The sequence below is a fragment of the Aedes albopictus genome, chromosome 1 (assembly GCF_035046485.1).
Source record: "Aedes albopictus strain Foshan chromosome 1, AalbF5, whole genome shotgun sequence".
NCBI lineage: Eukaryota > Metazoa > Arthropoda > Insecta > Diptera > Culicidae > Aedes > Aedes albopictus.
Window position 1 is genome coordinate 254,693,058 of NC_085136.1, and position 21,179 is coordinate 254,714,236.

The 21,179-nt window shown below is 41.6% G+C and overlaps 1 protein-coding gene across 1 annotated transcript; it reads right to left on the minus strand.

Annotated features, from left to right (window-relative positions):
- Positions 1-1,656: 1,656 nt before the first annotated feature.
- On the minus strand, positions 1,657-20,790 carry LOC134285580 (sialin-like; the record flags this gene model as incomplete). Its single annotated transcript, XM_062846637.1, is given in 3 exon segments — positions 1,657-3,041; positions 3,384-3,836; positions 20,165-20,790. Coding segments are annotated over 2 exon segments (1,473 nt in total), but the record flags the coding sequence as incomplete, so codon positions are not given.
- Between the last annotated feature and the right edge of the window lie 389 nt (positions 20,791-21,179).

A 21,179-nucleotide genomic window follows, 5' to 3' on the forward strand; every position in this document is an offset into this window, starting at 1 on the left:
GTTTTTGCTCTGGGAGTTCTTTCTGTGGATTACTCTAGGTGTTCCATTTAGGAATTTTTCCTAGAGATCTTCCTGGAGATTCCTCCTCAACATCCTTCTGGAGATTTCTCTTGGAATTCCCTCTGGAGAAAGAGAATTTCCAAGGAGTTCCTTTTGGAGATTTCTCTAGAAGTATTCTATGGAGCTTCCTCTAGGAGTTCTCACAGGGGATTCCTTCAGGGGTTCCTTATAGGGATTTCCCAGCAATTCCTTCTGGAGATTTCTTTTAGAGTCTCCTCTAGGGGTTCCCTCTGAGAATTCCCCTAGTGTTCGCCCATGCCAACGCTTATGAACGGCACTGTAATTGTGCATAAATATGTTGTATCGCTTGCATACAAGTTCTTGTACAAGTTATATACGCAAGCTGTAGTGAAACGTCAAATTGTATGTTGTATGTAGATGGTTATTGTCATTGTATCCGTAATTTGTTTACGTCAGGACGAAACTGAAAGTGTACGCATTAATTTCTGTTATATTTTATGTTACTAATTATCAATAATAAATTACAGTTTTGAGTATTTAGCCTAATGCAACACTGGAAAACCTGTTTCTGTCCAGCGTCCGAAAAATATCTGCGGCGGGATGAATTCCCGTCGCAACACCTAGGAATTGCTCCAGGAGTTCCCTCTGGGGATTCCTCCAGGAGTTCATTCGTTGGCGATACCTGTAAGGGTTATTCTAACAGTTCTTCCTTTAAATTCTATCAGGAGATCCTTTTGAGGATTCCCCAGGAATTTCGTCTGGGGAGTTTTTTCGGGAGTTTCATCTGCGAATGTCTCTAGAAGCTCCTTCCAGCAATTCCTTCTGAAGTATTTCCCAGAAGTTACTCCTGAGGGTGTCATGAAGGGAATAAAGGGATGAATCGCATGAAGGGATCTATAAACGGATCTCCTGGGGAATCCTGAAGAAACACATGGGAAATCCCAAAATGAAACTCATGGAGGAATTTCTAAAGGAAATTCCTAGTGAAATCTTAGAGTTCCTGGTGGAATCTTCAGATAGAATTCTTGGCACAGTCTTCAGACAAAATTTCCGGGAAATTCCCAGAGAGGATTCCTCGAAAAATCTCCAGAAGGGATTTCTGAAGAAATCCACAGAGGAAATTGCTGCAGAAATTTACAAAAGTAACTTCTTGAGGGATCCCTACTGGAGAAACTCCCAGAAGAATCATCTATTGAATAGGAAGTTTCAAATGAATAGGAAGCATCTATTCAAGAAACTTCCATTCTCCAATAGGTACTCTTGAAATAATTCCTAGGAGGAACCACTGGAGGAATCCCCAGAGGGAACTTCTGGCGGCATCCCCAAAGTGAACTTCTAGAGTAATCCCTAGATCAAATTACCGGAGGAATGCTCAGTGCCGCTTAGTGCATACCGGGTGTAGGACCACCGAAATAGTGGGAAGTTAGTATAGCCTGTCTCGCCCGTGTAGCTAAATGTCAAGGATGACGAAGACAAGTAGGTGTAAAGGGAAAGCGGCACATCACCTGTAGTGGTACGGAGAGCAGTCGCAAAAGTGCCAAGTGGAGAAGTAAAATGAGAAGAAGAGAGAATGCGCACAAAACCCGCTGCTGTTTTAAAACGAAATGAGAAACTAAAAGCTCGCCCAAAACTTACCGCATCGGTCACCATAACTCCGGTCACCAGAGGCTGTAGGAACGACGCCGTCATGTGTATGGTCTGTGCGAACGCCAGCACCGGTCCAGCCAGGTTGGGCGCAATATCCACGATGTTGGCCATGGCTCCGGCATAGGACGCCGTAATGAACGTCACGGCAACAAACCACAGCACCAGCACCGTCACAATGTTGTACCCGAGGTATCCAACCAGGAGCACCAGAACGCCGGGCACGATTTGCGACAGGGCGGTGAATAGCTTCCGCACGTTGGTCAGTGTCATCAGCTGCTTGTGCACCAGAATGTCGGCAATATAGCAGAACAAAACCGAGGACAAGTACGAACACAGGAACGGCGTTCCGCTGAGCAGTCCATTCTGCTGGATGTCGAAGCAGAGGATCTTCTGCATGTACTCCGGTCCGGACATGATGAACGTATAGTGAACCCAAATACGCCCGAAAGTGGTCAAACCGATGGCGTACACCGGCATCGATGTAAATATCTTCTTCCAGGGCACCTTCATGCCCTGACCGTTTTTGATGTCTTCGCTCACATTCAGTTCGATGTACTCCAGCTCTTCCGGCGTTATCCGAGGATGCTCTTGAGGGGTATTGAATGCCAGCAGGTACCAAAACAGGCACCAAATCATTCCAATAGTACCGGTCGTGTAGAACACCAATCTCCAACCAAAGTGGGCAATGATGAACCCACACAACGGGTAAGTTAATCCTATTCCAATACTAAACCCTTGGAAACTGGACATGAACCGACTCCGTTCGACCGGTGGTATCCAGTATCCAACGATGGCATACATAGCAGGCCACGTCAACCCGCTGGCGAATCCTTGGATCGACCGCAGTAAAATAACCACTCCATAATGAATGTCCGAAGCGTACGGAATGCATAAACTGCAAGCAGCTGTGAAGAACTGACTCCAGCCAAACACGCTCTTCGTCCCGAAGTACTGAGTGGCCACTCCGCCGGCCACCTGCGACAGTACGTAGCACCAGTAGAACGAACCCTTAATGACGGCCTGAACCGTCGAGTCCCAGTCAAAATTCCCGTACAGATTCTCATCGCGTCGTTCTGCCACCACGTCCGCTCCCATCAGAAGATCAATACCAGCCCCGACATCGTCGTCGCCGTTGGCGGTAAAATTTCCCAGTAGCAGCGATTCTGAAAAGTTGCCGTTGGTCACCGCAGATGGTGATGATCCCACCAGGGCCGCCATACTGGATGGTGCGCAGTGGCCGTTAACGGACGAGTTGGACGAACTGTCACGCACCATGGCCACTAGGGCGAAGTTAATGTCGTTGCGCATCATGAACGACACCAGGAAGCCGGACCACGACAGGAAGTACAGCACCAACCGGGCCGGGATGCGATCTGTGAAGGGAAAGGAGATCCTTTAGGTATCACTGTGTAATAATAGAGGATAAACAAAACGCTCAAGACAGGCAAAACATTTCAATGCATCAACACTTTTGAAAAATTGACTGGGAGGATCTGTTGTAGATAGAGAGTTTACTCATCAATCAGGTTCATAGAAGTAAGACTTAGTATTCAGCTTAAAGGATATCCAGCAACTCTTTGGAGTATAAGCTCTCAGATCTACGATCCTGAACTATTCTGGGAATCTAACTGAGATACCTCAACATGAACTTGCTGAATAGCCGAACGTTTACTACGTCGGGTCCCTTCACTAAACTACTGATACCAGTTACCTACCTGACACGGATCGCCTCCATCCGACTTTCGGCATTCTGGGTCGTGGTTTAGTTGTCGTCGGCAGGAACTTGATTCCTTTCTCGTCCATGTTTTCGGCAAACGCTAGAGTAACTGCTATACTTCTTCCACACACACACAAAAAAATACTGTATCAACCGAAACTTAGGGCTTAACTTAAAAGCGCGATGTGTCCCCCAGTTAAATCCTTACGAGCGGAAGTAACGACGGAAACAGCAGCGAATAGCTTTGGAGTGACACCCGGTAACTAGTGTTAGCGACGAGGGCGTTGATTGATGGTTTGAGTTTTACCTCGTCCGTCATTTGGTTGATCTGGTGAGAACTTCTGGAACAACCTGTTCAACAAACCGACGAGTTTCGGCAGCTTGGGCTTAGTAGGTCAATGTCGTGGCTGAAACGCAGCATGGTGGCTCTTTTTTAGGCAGGAATGTGTTTCTGTAATAAATAGAAAAATGATAGAATTTTAGGACATTTTGAATAGGGAAAGGACTGTCTAAGTCGCGTAGCAACAGGCGTACAGAGTGAAAGATTTTCCATTTGCGAATCTCATTCACATCTAAGTGCGATTGAATAGATATAGGGTATACTGGATGATTACACATTGATTATTGTCATGTAGTCGCTAAGTAGTGAGTCAGTCTTTATTCATTCAGTAATTTCAAGCATGCGTTGTCAACGATGTTTTTTAGTGCTAACACAGTGCTAAATGTCTGTATAAATTAATTATATCAACGAATTTTGTGTGGGTACACTACAAAAATTCTTACCATATGGTAAAAATCGATATTCGCTGGCATGCACGCAAGATGCTACGTAAAATCTACGGATTACAACTTATTCGATGTGTAACGAGCCCAATATTTTAACTCTGTTTTTAGCGATAAAGCCGGCATATTCTCAGCTTAGTGTTCTAAAAACATTTCCACAGTTATTAACTGAGAGCATCATCTGCCAGCTATGGCAGATTATGCACTAATACGGATTCCCGGATAAACTGGTACGATTAATCAAGGCGACAATGGATCGAATGATGTGCGTAGTTCGAGTATCAGGGACACTCTCGAGTCCCTTCGAATCTCGCAGAGGGTTACGACAAGGTGATGGTCTTTCGTGCTTGCTGTTCAACATTGCGTTAGAAGGTGTAATAAGGAGAGCGGGAATAAACACGAGTGGGACGATTTTCACGAAGTCCGTTCAGCTGCTTGGTTTCGTTGAAGATATTGATATTATAGCTCGTAAATTTGAGACGATGGCGGAAACGTACATCCGACTAAAGAGTGAGGCCAGGCGAATCGGATTAGTCATTAATGAGTCGAAGACAAAGTACATGATGGCAAAGGGCTCCAGGGAGTAATCACTACGCCCGCCACCTCGAATTTATATCGACGGTGATGAAATCGAGGCGGTTGAAGAATTCGTGTACTTGGGCTCACTGGTGACCGCCGACAACGACACCAGCAGAGAAATTCAGAGGCGCATTGTGGCAGGAAATTGTTCTTACTTTGGACTCCGCAGAACTCTACGATCGAATAAATTTCGCCGTAACACGAAGTCCCGATAACAAAGGAGGAAGTCCAGGCTGCGGCTTGCCGTGGCAAAAACATGAAGGCCCCTGGTAATGACGGAATCGTTAATCTGGTGCTGAAGAATCTGTCTGGCAGAGCTTTCCGCCTTTTGTCGAAGATTTTCACCAGGTCCCTCGAGCTGAGCTACTTCCCGGACAGGTGGAAAGTTGGGAAGGTAATTCCAATTTTGAAATCTGGTGAGGACCCGACCGCTCCCATAAGCTACCGTCCAATTATGCTGCTGTCCTCGGTCAGCAAGCTTTTCGAAAGACTAATCCTACAGCGCCTAACGGCTACATCGAGGAGCACCACATTATCGCCCCGGAACAATTCGGCTTCCGGAAAGGACACTCCACCGTCCACCAATTGGTCAGAGTGGAAAACATCATTCACCGTAACAAAGCGCTCTCAAACAACACCGCCATGGTGCTCCTCGATGTAGAAAAAGCCTTCGATAACATTTGGCATGACGGTTTGGTCCACAAACTGGTGCAGGCCAGCATCCCGCAGTACATCTGCAAAGTTATTCGGAACTACCTGTCGAACAGAACCTTCCGAGTCTATCTAACCAGTGCAGCATCGGAGGTTCAAACTGTCCCGGCCGGCGTTCCCCAAGGAAGCTTGCTGTGCCCAATCCTCTACAACATCTACACGTCGGACATCCCAGAACTACCGGGAGGGTGCAGTCTGGTACTTTATGCGGACGACAGCGGGATTGTCGCAAACGCCGTACCGGGCCCACACCGATAGGCTGCAACAGAAGTGCATGTGGCTGCTCAACTCCCTGTACCCACTCATCTGTCGACGATCCCGACTGTTGCGCCGGAACAAGCTGGCTGTACTGAACACCATCATCATTCCGGTAGTCAACTACGCCATGCCGGTGTGGGGAACCTGCACGGAATCCCACAAACAAAAGCTCCAAATCGTTCAAAACCGGCTCCTACGAATCATCCTGGACGTCCCCTACGACACCAGAATCGTAGACATGCACAGTGCAGCGGGCTGCAAAACGGTCAGGGACCGCATCGAAGACGCGATCGACAGCCTGTACGTGAGTGCCACCGCCTCCGAATACCCGCTCATAAGAGCGCTTGTAAATTAAATTAGGTTATCAAATTGCAAATAGGTTAAGCAGGTTATAAAATTAAAGAAAACCACACATACACATTGTATAAACACGCAAACACAAAACAAAGAAAAGAAACAAGTATCAATGATACAAAATACTTAAACTTAAGGCTGAAAATGGAAACATAAATCACTTAAATACTATCATTGTAGAACACACAAAAAGAACTGAATAAAAAATTGATTTACAAATGCAAAAAAAAAAATTATTGTAGTTCAAAAATCTGGCACTTATATGATTAATACTAACAGCAATGCAATTAAATTAAATTGAATCTCAATTAAATGGTGATAGACGTACACATTTTAATGCGTCATATACAACTCATCAAAGATAGCAAAGTGTTTCATTTACGTGGCTATTATCCAACACATCTCGCGATGTCCCATTGACATCGTATTTACTATCCCGATTCCAATAGTTCATCTAGCCGCAACGGCTATAATTGATTCAATTACATACAGTTTACTGTGTCTATAGGCACACTTGTCATCATAACATGTCATTCGTGTTGTTACTGCAAACAAATGTAGGAATAGCAAGAATAGGCGGCAGGCACATTAGTAATAGAATTGACAATTGTGCCGGTAATTACGCACAGCCAGCCCTGGAATTATATGCAACCCGCTCCCGTAACTGCTTTACAAAGGAGCTAATTTTATACCTTACGTCAAACCCGAGCCACTACACTTGCCCTATGAAGAATCGTACCATATTTGCATAATGATTTTTGCGATTTTCGCTGCTGCACTATAGGTACAACACTAGCCATAAAAAAACATGGCATCGGATATTGCAACACCGCAAATGATCGACATCATCCAAAACAGGAATTATTTCAGGAATTCAAGGTTCAGTTATGATCCAACTGCTTCTAAGATACCTCATTTTATATCGTTATTTTGAATAATGCCAAATTTCAAGGTGATACAATACTGAGTATTCTAAGGTTTTCATGGTAAATATTGGTGAGTAGTATTATGGCGCCAGCACCAAACCGAATAGCGACGTTTTGACTAGCGACACTTTTTTTCAGTACCGGGTGTAGTGCGTAGTGTGCGTTAAATGATGCATTATCATATGCGTCACTTCCGATGCATGTTGTAAAGAAACCAAAATCAGCAAACATATTTTTCTCAAAAATAGTTTTTTGATTTACAGCCAAATCTATAATATAGTGCGAAAGCTGCCTATCGTAATACATACATACAAATATTGGGTCATGCACAAATTACGTTACGCTTTTAGGAAGGGGGGGGGGGGGTTTACAGAACGTGACGACCCATGCAAAAAATAATGAGGTGCCATACAAAAAGTGTGACATAGGGGGGGAGGGGGGTTTGAAAAAGGTCGATTTTTGCGCGACATAATTTGTGTATCACCCCTATGCTTGTAACTTAATCTTAAAATTGTCTCCAATTTGAGACAAGTATGCAATAAACACGATTGACCAAAAATAATGCAGTGCGTTTATTTTGAAAGCAACTGTATGTTTTTGCTGCCAGCGAATCGCTGGATTGGACTGTTTACGGAAACCGCGAGAAAATGCACACACTGCAATACATATAACGGCCAGACAGACCGAGGTGCCTTCGTTGCACTTTCGGTGCATTTCAAGGGAAGCTACTTAGTACTATGTACTACTATATGTCACGGCCCCTACAGTAATTGGAGGTTACTGCCTGCTATTACAGGTGAGGATTCTCTGAATACATGCATTGCAAAATAATTGTTTTCATGAATCGCAAGTCACGATGGATAATGTCCCATGGCCGTCATACTATGGGAAGATAGTGAAAATAGGTGAAAATAAGTGTGTACATGAAGATAAAATAGATTCAACTCTATTGGATAGCGAGCCACTTGGGCAGTGGCCGGTATTTTGGGCACTCTTCGCTATAACTCAGTCAATTCCAAACCAATTTACTTGAAATTTTGTATACGGCTAGATACTGTGCGTATCTCATCGCGTTCCAAAAATTGTATCAATTGGTTTAAAATTGGCTGAGTTATAGCAGAAAAGTGCCCAAAATAGGAACCCTGCCGATATGGTTCCACTTCCCTATAACAAAGGCTTCTCGTTGATGGCCTGAGGAGCATGATAAGGGTAACGCGTTTTACATACCCAATTGAGGTATTGAGGTCATTTAACTCCTTTTATCCGTACCTCCCCGTTGCACCGGCCGAGTTGCAAGCAACCTGTAACTAGTGGACGATCCCTGCCCAGCACTACTGGTGAAACCCCCTCCTCCAACAGCCTCAGGATCGGCGTACGAAATGGGTTATCGTGGCCAAGGAAACACTTGCACACTTCACGTTACACAAACCCACTTTATTACAACTTTTGCACTACACAATCTAGGTAACTTTATTGATTGCTCCTTTTCCTCACTTTCTTACTTTCTACTTCATACCTCTTTCTTGTTTTTTCTTCTCAATTGGGTTCTTTAGGGGTATCAAGATTATTGCATAATCGGAATCTCCGTCCAAAAATTAGTCGAAATCCGAAATTTCATCATTGTTGGTGCCCGGGAACTGTTTTTAAAATGTATTTAAAATTTGTGTGGGGAAATTTTTTTATTCGGGGCGAACTGTCACTTTATCGATTGAAGTGTCATTCTATCCACGGAAATTAAAACTGTTTTGTTTATTTAACCATCAAAACAAAGGAATTGGAACGCAATAAAATCACGCTATACTCAGAAAAATGAGCTCTTTCGTTTAGGCTGAAGAAAATGGCGATATTTAATTCGTTGAACAACCCAATTGGCGGTGTCAAGCATACGGGGCAGAATGGACGACACCTCCATGGGCCTATATGGACACCATGAGACTTTTACGAATTTCATACATTATTAACACCTATAAAGTTATTTCATTACAAAACAACTGCTATGGATGAAAAATACGCCGAAGTATTTCATTTTTGTTCAGTCAATTCAAATTCAGGCTGTTTTGGAGAAGGCTTTGTTTTTGTCGGCATGTACAGCTATTTTCCACTGTTTTCATTTTTTGACCAATTGGTTTCACCCTATGTGAACTTTTAACAGAAAATATACTGAAATCGAATAATGTGGTTGGATTGTGATACAGGTTATATTTTTTCCTTGCCGTTTCTCTCACAAAGATGAGTGTCCATTCTGCCCCGGTAGGAGAAGATATTTTCAAACTACATTTTTGATATATAAAAGAAGAAAATATAAACATAATAAGCATGTAAATACAGCAAAACTAATTACATGTGTTCTAGAAATATCAGGTTTTAATCGACCTGCAATTAATTACTCACTAAATTTTATTTTAGATGGTGTGAAAGTTATAGTTTCCATGCACAAAAAAACGGAGGACGCAACTTTTTCGAGTAAAGTCAAGTATAATTTCAATTTCGAATGTTTCTTTCCTGAAAATATGTTTTTGATAAATGGACTATATGTATTCTCCACTCATTAAAAGTTCAAAAAAGTTCGCATATTTGAAAATATTGAGGATGTCCATTCTGCCCCGGGTGTCCATTGCGCTAACCGGAGCAATGGTGCAGTTGACCTTGTGTTTCTCCGAGATAATCTGCTATCCTTCTTAAGCCTCAACTGCGAGGCTAAATAAAGGTGGGATTAGTATGTTCGTTCTTAACCACTTAATCTATTTTTTGCAATTTCTCATCGTAATAGGCTGTTTTACCTCACGCAAATCTGACAGGAAAAGGCCTACTTTCCCACACCAAATTAACAGTGTTGTAATGGTTCATTACAGCACTGATTTGCGTTGCGTAATGAACCATTACAGCACTGTTTTCAGTTTTGATCAACTTCTTGATGCTTTCTGGACGTAGTTTTGAAAAATTGTGACAACTGCACAGTATAATCTGTTATGATCAGATTTTCCTTAACATGGCTATGAACATCAGTGTGCAGTTTGATGAAAGAGTTTTGTTCAAAACTATCCTCAAGGGTAATTTATGACATTGCAAAAAACGTTGTACGCAACTCGGTGCAGAACTCGATTTTTCCAGCACTCGTCGTAATTATCCAACTCGGCAAGCCTCGTTGGATAAATGTACGACTCGTGCTGTAAAAATCGTCATTCTGCACCTTGTTGCGTAAACTACTATTACAGCTCTATTGTCCACTAGGGCACTACGTGAGCGATTCCAATTGGCGGCTGCACTTAGACTTTGTACAGCGCCTAAATGTATTCTATTATATTCTTATTCTACTATCTGGTTCTACGAACTGGTTTGTCTTTGTGCTGCTTTCACTTTTCTACCCTGTCCTTCCCAAGTAACATTTTTAGTTTTCTTATGGTCTACAAGCTGTTGTTACGGTCAAACCAATAAAAATTATTTTAAAGCTTACTAATCTTAACAGCTTTAATAAACCTGCGATAAAACCCTATAAAACCCGAAAGGGCCCACCCTACAGGAGGTTGTTAAAACCATTTCTTAAGACATTTTGTATGCTACTGAGCTTTGTGACATGTTCTTGTAGTGTACTACACAGCATGAATAAGATCTGTTGTGTAGGTCGCAAAAAGAGCAATATGCCGTATTGAAGTTCGAAAACTACCTTAAATGAAATATTAAAACCAAAATCTTAAAACAAATCTGAAACTAAAATCATTACATAAACTGGCGGCAGCAAAATGAAAAATAATTAATAATGATAAAACAAAAATCATGTCGATCATCCAGGTCAATAAGATTTAGTTGAAAATTCCACCAGAGAAGAACTCGGCTACTATGACAAAAAAAATCATGCCGAAAAAAATTACTGGCATAACCTGATGCCTTTTTCCTGAATAAAGCGAAGCGCCACGTCATTTGGAGCTTTTTGGCATACCAAAAATAACCATTTTGATCCTGCTTGCAAAACTATGCATCCAAATATCAACATGGCGCACACAATTTACTAGCAGAAATTGATTATCGAGATGAAAATCATGGATGCCGCCAAGTTAAATCCTCCTGGTTTTGTTTGCGATTGTTTAAGATAAGCTGGAGTAAAAACAACATGATACAGAGTGTTTATTCTTTATCGATGCGATGCAAAGACTGATAAAAACCTTCTTATCCTTAACGCATACTTATATGCGCTATTCAAAAACTGTTTGGCCCTAAGTAGATGCGGATTCATACTAAATGCTCTTAAGAACTCACTGCTTGGCCGGCAGCCGTCAAAAATGTAAACAAACTGAAAGGTTTGCATTTTTGTTGTATTTTAGTTGTGTTTCGAGGGTTTCGAGGCCGCTTTATCCGCTCGAGCGTTTGGTAAGCATAAAGAGATAATAAAACAGGATCTTGCTACATCGTCTGTGGCTGCGGGCGAATGAAAATGTGATGCCGGAGCCAGTGCAAACGATGCGCTCACTACCACTCAGGATTTCCTTTGGACACCCGGTCGCAATTGGACTCTAGCGGGGGGAAGTTTAGTTAAGTTGCCTAGAATGGCAAATTTTACCCGTCTTAGATTGTTCTAATTACGTTTCCTTCATATAGAATGAAAAATAATTATGTCTGGTTTTACACTTTTTGGTTTGTAGAGCATATAAAAAAAAATTTCATATTTCAGTACTACTCTTAAGCCAGTTTTAACACTTCAGTGTTAAGTCCAAACATGTTTATGATTACTTTATCATGACTATATGCAATCCATCAGGCTTAAAAACCGATTAGATATGACATATATACGACTTAGAAAGAAGTTTTATGATCAAGCTTTAATAAGCACTTAACAGTTCGCTTACAATTAAAATATTGCTTGGCAAAAAGGCAAACAGGTAAGTTTTATTCTATAGACTTGTAAGTATCTACAAACTGTTGTGAAGTTGCTTGTGTCGCTAAAGCTGTTTTACAAAATAAACTACTTCATTAAACCAAAAAGGTTTTACCACATCCATAACAAAACCCTAATAAATAATGTCTAAGAGCAGAAGGTATAGAAATTGTTACTTGGGTTGGTAGAATGATGAGAACGATGATGGAAATGATATGTGGCTGTTGTTTCTTTTCCAGTCCGAATGGGGGTCGTCCATTATGGGTTGCCGTTCGCCGATATCCAAATATCCGAGTCCGTTTGAGCTATGAGAGCTCAGAAGAGAGTCAAGTGCCAGTCGCTCTCGGCGGAAAGAGCAACTGACGAAGTGCCGGGGCGTGGATCGAACCCATGACCATGCGCTTATGAAGCGAACGCGTAGCCACTGCGCCACGGGCCCCGGCGGATTAGTATGATGTTTAGCTTTAATTATAATCTATATGGCTCTTCGTATTATGCGTTCTTCACAGTGTCTTCTGTGTATCTTCGCCTCTGTCGTTCTTCAATCGATACCGAATTGGTTTTCATCGCTGCTCTTTTTTTTTTCTTGTGTTGTGATTGTAAAAGTTTGATCTTGCCTAGTTTGGGTAGTGGCTATGGTTATAACAGCTCATATCAATCTTCAGCATAAAAATACAGCTCTGGTCCAATATAATGCTTTAATTAACACCTGTCCTATATGGTTCGGCATTTTGCGTTTGACCCGATGTTTGCTACTTTCAGAAAAAATGAAATAGCAATCTCGTGAGTCATGCCTCGAGCCCCAATTAATTTCCTCTGATGATGATTTCCTGGAATGCTTATTCGATACTCACTTCCCCGGATGTGTGGATATTACATCTTCGGATGAACCTGATAGACATCGATTGAATGCGCACTAAATCGCTTTGCCTCTTTTAAATCTCCAAAATGTGAATACTTTAAACATGTTTTGATAAAACTGCTTGTTTGCAGCCTTGCTATTTCCAAATCTTGGCGGGATTATACTGTCAAGTTTATCCCACAAGTGGATAATGCATCGTTTGAAGATCAGACCTATCAATTTGACTTATTTCTTCTGAAATGATTAGAACGCTTTGTCCAGCATCTAATCCGTGATGATTTTCTGTTTGTTTGATTGATTAAAGGTGATTAAACGTTGCAGGTGATATTAAACTTCGCAAAATCGAAAATAAGTAAGCAATCTGAAACCGAATATCTTATTCTTTGCTTTATTACTTTTAATTAATTAGAAAACATTCTTCTAATATCGCACTACTTGTGATTCATCAAAAAAAATCTATATTCATCAAGTATACATAGATAGGTATCGATAACCGATGGAACTTGTTGTTGCAAATTGCATTCCGCAAATGATTATGGAATAAAAAAAGAAACGACATTAGTGAAGTGGAACTGGTCAGGCAGGAAGGGGAAGAACCGATAAGATAGGTTTCTCGTATCAGAGACTCGACTTGAATTATATACTATTACGCCATTTCGACTTGTCACAGGCCGATCCCGACCTATACTTTTCATGGAAGGAACGAATTTGCTTATTGGTTCAATATGTACATTGTTAGTCTTCTCGTCATCGGGATGACGATCGTTGTGGAGAAACCAGCTACCCAGGCACGTGTTCGTAAAACGCGCGTCATTCCTAATAAACATTTGCTGTAAGCAATTATCACTCCAGATCTCACGAATGGTCAACGGATAGGATAAGAGTTCCGCGGCAGCTATATGCAAACACGTGAAAAGAACTACTTTCAGATGAATGAATCAGAAAAAAATCTGACTAGAATCGGACATCTTACACAGTCGCCGTGAGCGAGATCTGGTTTAATAAGCAGTATGCCAAAGCGTAATCGAACGCAAATTTTAAAGATTGAGAAACATTACTATCAAGCTGGCTAATTTGTTGATGTGTAGGGGAGACTGGGGAGACAAAAAAAAATGCAAAAATGCTCCTCCACCGGAAGATATACCTAAGGTGGCAGCCCCACCACGGTGGATAGGGGACCTTAGGCCAACAACCTACTGTTTTCGAAACCCAAACACCGTTACAGAAACCGAAAATGAAAGATTACGAACTGATTCAACGGCAACGACTTTTAGCACGAAACAACGGACAACAATTGGAACTTGGAATGTATTAACCCTAGCCCAGCAGCCCAGCAGGGTAAACCGGCACAACCAGCCAATGCATTGAGGAGGCATGCTGTTTGAAACTTGAGATCCTAGGACTGAGCAAAGTCCGTTGGCCGAACTTTTGAGAACACAGATTGGCGTCAGGTCAAATTCTGCTATGCGCTGGCCTACGAGGTGAATACGCTCCTCGCCACCGTGGAGTTAGATTCCTGCTCAGCGCTCACGCCCACGCTACGCTCATGAAGTGGGAACCTCTTAATGAGAGAAGAATTACAACAAGATTCGAAACACGGATTCGAAACCTTACCATGATCCAATGTTACGCACCAATCCAATGTTACGAATGCTGTCGTGGACAAGATTCCGAAAGGTATCAAGACCCTCATGCGCAACTTCAACGCGAAGGTGGGTTCCGATAACTCGGACTATGAGCACGTCATGGGACGCCATGGTCTCGGAGAAATGAGCGAAAATGGAGAGCTGTTTGCAGAGTTTTGTGGCAAAAACGACATGGTAATTGGGGAATCGCTCTTTCCTCATCGACCAGTGCACAAAGTAATATAAGTGCTGGCGTCACGGAAAATCAAATCGATCGCATCTGCATCAGCCGAAAATGGAGACGGAGCCTTCTTGATGTGCGGAACAAACGTAGCACCAACATTGCGTCCGATCATTACCTCCTAATCGGCGAGATCCTGCGTATTGGTAGGACTCATCAATAGGAGGAGAAACTCGGGCGCCGGTTCAACACACGCCGACATGAAGACGCTGCGTTGAAAAGGTCCTTCGTCGAGGAGCTAGAGAACCGTGCTACGGATATTCCAGAAGGTGAAAGCGTAGAAGATTAATGGAGCGCCATCAATAACGCCTTCCTTGCCACCGGCGAGGATAATTTGAGTAAGCTACGCACCCGGAGAAAGCAATGGATCGCAGAAGATACCTGGAGGAATATAGAGGAGCGAAGGAACGCTAAAGCCACGATAGAACGAGCGAAAACACGAGGAGCCAAAGCGCGCCAAAGCCCGTCAGCGCTATTCGGCTCTCGAGAAGGAAATGAAACGTTCATGCAGACGGGACAAAAGAGAGTGGACGGACTCCCTAGCCGACGAAGGCGTGAAAGCCGCAAACACCGGCGACATCCGTGATTCGTATGCAGAAGGTTATGGGTTCAATCCTTGGGGCAAGACACTGTACTGGAGAGTACATTTTCCTTCACAGAGTTGCTCAAAATTTTTCCGGATTGTTCCCGTTTTTACTTGGGTGTTGAATACTTTTGATTTATCAAAAAATCAAAACAATATTGCCCGATATCTCGCTTTTCTTGCAGTTTTAGGGGTGTTTTTCAACAAATTTCGTCGAGAGTTACTACTCAGAATTTCTCAAAGTTACTCTCGTTTGCAGTGTCTTGCCCCTAGGTTCAATCTCCGTTCCGTCCCACACTGCATGGGGCAGGACTGAAAATACACGAAAAAAACCTCTAGCTCGTCGAAATGTCGAGATCCACATGTGGTGTCTTCAGAGAAAATATTTTTAGGTCAATATTCTGAAGGTTCTTAGAATCGATATTCTGAACGGTAGTGATTTTTTCGTATGTTATTCGCATAAAAGTCCTGTAAGTCATTTTGGCCAAATTGCATTTTAGCGATATGTCTTCGGCAAAATTGTACGGCTATTTATGCTGAAAAAGTTTGACGAAGACGTCAAATTTACAAAGCCTACTATTTTTGAGATATTAGCCGATTTATAAAATACCGATACTATAACATCCTTGTAGATGAGTCCTTTATCCCAACAGTTGCAATGGATTTGACGCGACCTTCTTGTGACCTTGTGACAAATCATCCCGTAGAAGCTTGACAAGTGATGTGAATCTCATTATTCACCCTGTTGGAAGAAGATTCTTATAAACCCGCGGATTTCGCGTAAGTGTCTCTACTTACGGGTCCGCCACACCCCCTTTTGGCCCTTCATACAGCGGTATGTTGAATTCAGAGCGGTAATGAAATTTATTCTTCACTGTTAAGTGGAACTGCATGCAGAGCAAAACTCAAGCTAGGATGGTGGCTACCTACATACATACATACATACATTAGCCGTTTTATAAAATACCTACCTAATATCGATATTTTTCATTAGCTTTTTTTAATATTTTTTTTACAGACATGAAAATCATGTATACGAAAAAATATTACATGAAAGCCATATATTTTTTAGATGATCTTTCTATCTATCTACTTTCTTTTTGCCTCTTCTCTACATATACAACTCATGAATATTCATATGTTCATACCCATCCCTAGATCCAGAAATGAATTGAAAAAAAGTCGTTTCCCTTCCTTCCAACTTCCACAGCAGGTGAATATAACGCCTACAAGTTATGCAACCAATGCGAACTGTGCCGCTTGACCTTCATATTCACCACACAATCTATCACCTCATGAATACTATTGATCTGGCGGCGTTCAATTTGAAAAGCAAACATGCGGTGTGTGTGTATTTAGTTTTGGAGAGGGACTTTAACCTAGTGGTCATTCGTCCCTCCGGCAAACATGCGGTGAAATAATCCCCTATCCATCGATTGCATCACCGACCCAACGCAACGGTGACTCCCAGATCCCCCAGCCTTTCCGTCTAACAAATACCCCAGTCCGTGCGGGTTGTGGGGACGCAGAGGTGTCTCTAGTAGCAACAACAAGTACACTTTAACATTCCTTTCCCTTCCGAGCTGACTATAGGGACTTGGCCGGTGCCGTTATTGATCAAAAATGCATGAGCTGCTAAAATTGCCCTTTGAGAATAAGTGGAATGTCCCAGCTCCTTCTTCAGTTGGATCTCAGTGCATGTATAGTCAGAAATAATCGTTTTTTAGTCGTTTAGGATTTCAAATCTGGTTCTTTATTTTGAATGAATTTTGAAGAGCATCATTTTTTCCTTACCACGCTATTTTTTTAAGATTCAAAATGTTTCACAACTACATTGATACTTGATTGTAGTTGAAATGAGATGCATAATGAACAATATGCAACTATTTTTCATCATATATGTGAGGAATTAGCTGTATTTTGTAGTTTGTTATTATTAACGTATTTTTTAACATTAAGCTATTTCTACACTTACAGCTAAATTCACGAATAAAAAGAAATAAAAAAGTTTAGCGATTATGATACAAAAATGAGATATATAAAATACTGATGATACTGCATAAGCATATGCTCTGTCAAAGCATTACGTCTCACACAAACATTTAGTGTCTTTCATACAGGACTTGTTAAGGTGAAGGTCCCTTTCGTCTACTTCCAAAATAAATCATTTTGCCTCATGTTTGCTTGCATCCCGAGACCTTGCATCTAGGCATCCAAACGAAGCAGGCTGAAAATGTAAATGAATGTTTTTTATGAGTGAGTAAACAACAACTGGCATTTCAGCCTTGTTGGTCAGCTAGAAAACCCGATTTGTGCTCTTGAAATTGGAATAATTTGTAAGATGACCATTATTGTGACGGGCATCTTCAAATTCTAAGCGGGGGTTATTAATGCTGTATTACCCCACTTATTCGATACTTTTCAATACCACACTTTTTAATTCGTACTTCGCTAATTCGACGTTTGTCGCATTAAAAAAAGCTAAAGACAAGACAGATATAACGAGAGTAAATTTGTTTTCAAAGTGTTGCTCACCATTCCTCAGGATCTCTCTGATGCCAGAGAAAAATCAAGCCGTATTGTCCGATTTCCCGCGTTTCAGAGACGTTTCTGAATGAATTCGAGAATTGCTCAGAGTTGTTCCGGGTTCTACAGTGTCTTGCCCCTAGAAAAATTGTTCAAATGCTACAGCGATGCACACTGTAAATGCGAAATAATCCAATATTGTGTTTATACTCACATCCATACAGCTCCTCTTGCAGCCACCATACTTCTGGAAGAGCAGAATTGGTGCTATTCGATACCCGAATCACCAGGATATCAATCGGAATAAACTCCGGAAGTCAAGTCAACAATCATAGAACGAGCATTCTATTCGTATAATCACAATATCTGTTGGATTTGTGTTCAATAAAAATGTTGCAAATTAACCTACCCTTCAGTTCAGCAAAGGGTATGAGCAGCATTCTGCCAACTTGGTCGAGGCATAACTCTTGGTTGAGCTAGTCGAGGATTGTTTGAGAATTACAGTAGGATATGTGGTATTTGGAAAACTTCATCAACGATGGGAATCAAAGTTCGTCAGTTTGTGTTTGAATGATTTCGTTGAGCTTGTAATGATCCCTTGAAGATGGAAAGGAAGATCAAAAATGACTTGATACTCTTTGGTTCTACGCATACCGTTCTAAATGGCCGCAGTGATAATATTGTTTATTTATACTAACATGTGTTGCTTGTTTTCGTATTAATATTCGTTTGATAAAATAAATAAAAAAAATGTTGCAAATTCAACTTTGTTGAATAAGACTACAAAGTAAAGGCATTATTTGGGCTGGTTTGTATGCATATCAAGTTGCCTACCTAATGCAAAAACGATACTTCATACCCTTTACTATACACACAGGAAATGTGTTTGTTTAGATCCGTCAGTTCTACGAAACGATAGCTTGGAACCTGATGCGACAGCAGACCAAACTGAAATTGAATGCGATGATTCGATTCCTGTTCCAGGGAAATCCCAGCAATATAATTTGTAGTTCTGCTTGCTATGCAAACAAATATGATATTGGTGTCTCAGATTGAGTCGAACTTGTGGGAACTACAAATATGGCAATTCAGCACGCCTCTTCGAACAAACATATAGTATAAAACTTACAAAGTGGCGAATTGGTCACAAGGCAAAGAAAGCTCTCATCAAATAACTGTGGAAGTGCTCATATAATACTAAGCTGAGAAGCAGTCTTTGCTACAGTTGAGACGATACGCCAAGAAAAGACGATGCTTAGTTAAAAAATCAATACTCTACTTAGCTTGAATCGGTGAAAATCGAACAATTTCTACACAGTTCATGATGTATGTACATGTAGAATATGTAGATTTGAAACAATCATGGATCTAGATGGCACACAATATGATTGAGCTTGAACTTCGCATCATAAATCCAGTTAAAATATGAACTTGTAAATTGCAAGTCATTTCGAACAGTTCTATACCTACTCTTCAAGACACATTCCACGCGTTACGTTTTGCGCGAGAATCAAATTTTTGCTTCCAAAAATGGTTATGTTGTTAAATACATGCCAACCAGTATATCAAACGATCAGATTTGATTAAAAGATTCATTTAATGCTTAGCAAATGTGAATTGGAACTTTTTACTTCAAGAAACACCAAGAAATAGAGCGTAACGGGACACCATCGCAAAAAACGGTAAATTTTGACTTAACGACAAGAAATTTGCTACTTTCTCGGAACATTTATCAAAGTTTCAAATGCTACAAGAAAAATAGAAGCAATAATCTTCATTTTGGTGCAAAAAGAATAAAAATCGATAGCTGTAGCACTAAAATATCGTTCAACGAAGTTCAAAAAGCACGGTATAGAAGTGCGTGGAATGTGTCTCAAGGGAAATGAAAGGACGGTTGCTTATCGTTTGTGCAAGGCAGATCTAAGCTGAAAACCTGATCCGGCAGCAAACAACGATATCAATTGATGGCGCGAAACATAACACTCTTATCGGCGAATGATTTATCAAACGACCTTTTACTTGTTTCAATTTCGCGCGAACACAGCATGCCACCGCAATGATCGACGTCTACACTGCGCTCACGCTGCACGTTTCGGTATCATCGTCTTGTTTTGCTAATTCAACACTTTCGAAGTCTACGCCGGTGTGGAAGGTAGGTGCGAAACCCTGATGTAAACAAATATCGCGCAAACACTACTACGCGATAAACCGGCACCGACTTTTTTTTTGCGGGAATTTTTTCGCGCTTGTCGCGTTATTCCTTGAACTGTCACCGTTTCGCGACCAAATCTGGCGACGCGACCATGACAGACAAGTTCTTGTTTCCCAAGGAAACCTTTCCTTTTTATGCTTGTTCCGAGAAAAAAAAATGTCATTGATTAAGTTGGTTCTGCCTGTAGCCTGTACAGTGAGCCCGCATAACCCGCTGAGATTAAACAAGAAAATCATAAAATTTCGTCACCTTTCTGAACTGTGCGATGATGATTATCACGAGTATCGTCACGACCGTCGCCGTCGATGTCGTCCCATGAGTTTCTGTGACTTGCACGTTGTATCAACGGTGACGCATCTACTATGATCTAATTTTTTAACACGACGTCACACGGCTTTTAGTATCTTTCTTCTCACACATCTATCGAAGCTCTTTAGGTACAATCACAACAGCTTTTCTCCGTATGGGTATGTATTGCTTTCTAGAAAAACGTGTTCGACTGCGATTTCAGGTTCAAGATCACATCCGTAAACAAACGTCTAGAGCTCCGGTGCACATACTTCGCAGATCACTCCGGATTACTTCACGAGCACTTCCCAGCTAAATCTGCGTAACGTGACACTATGGACGCACGTCGCCAATGCAGTTTCACACTTTTGCAAACACTATTTCCCGGAAAAATTTAAGCTAGAGACGTAAAAAAAAACAAAAATGCAAACTCAACGTGGACGGCGCGGACTTGGCACACGGTGTTGCGAACGTAGTCACATATAAGATAAGGCAATATCGCGCGCGCGGCGAGGGAGCAGCTCGTACTCAGATCGTCACGACGCGGGGAGTAGCAGCGCTCGACTGGGACTGACCGAACGCGAACAACGACGGCTGGATGTAATCATCATTCATCGTGCAAATCGACACCAATAACAGCAGCAACAACAACTGCTGCTGCTAGCAGCAACGTGTTGAGCCGGCGTAGTGTGTATAGTGTTGATTGATAATGCCGCGGGCCAGCTGAGCGGGTTAAGCGGCATTTGGACAATGAGAATTGTCGTAAATATTTTTTAATATTTTTTATAAATGTTCTTTAAATTTAAATGAGCTTGTGCAACAAACAGACTGGGTCAACAATAAGGCCGATTTTTTGGAGCAAAACTTTTTCGATTCCTTTAAAAGTCTAAAACAACTGTGCAAATTTTGGGTGCAACTGATTGCGTCCCGTATTATGTGCTACGATTGAAATTCGTATGAGATATATGTATGTATA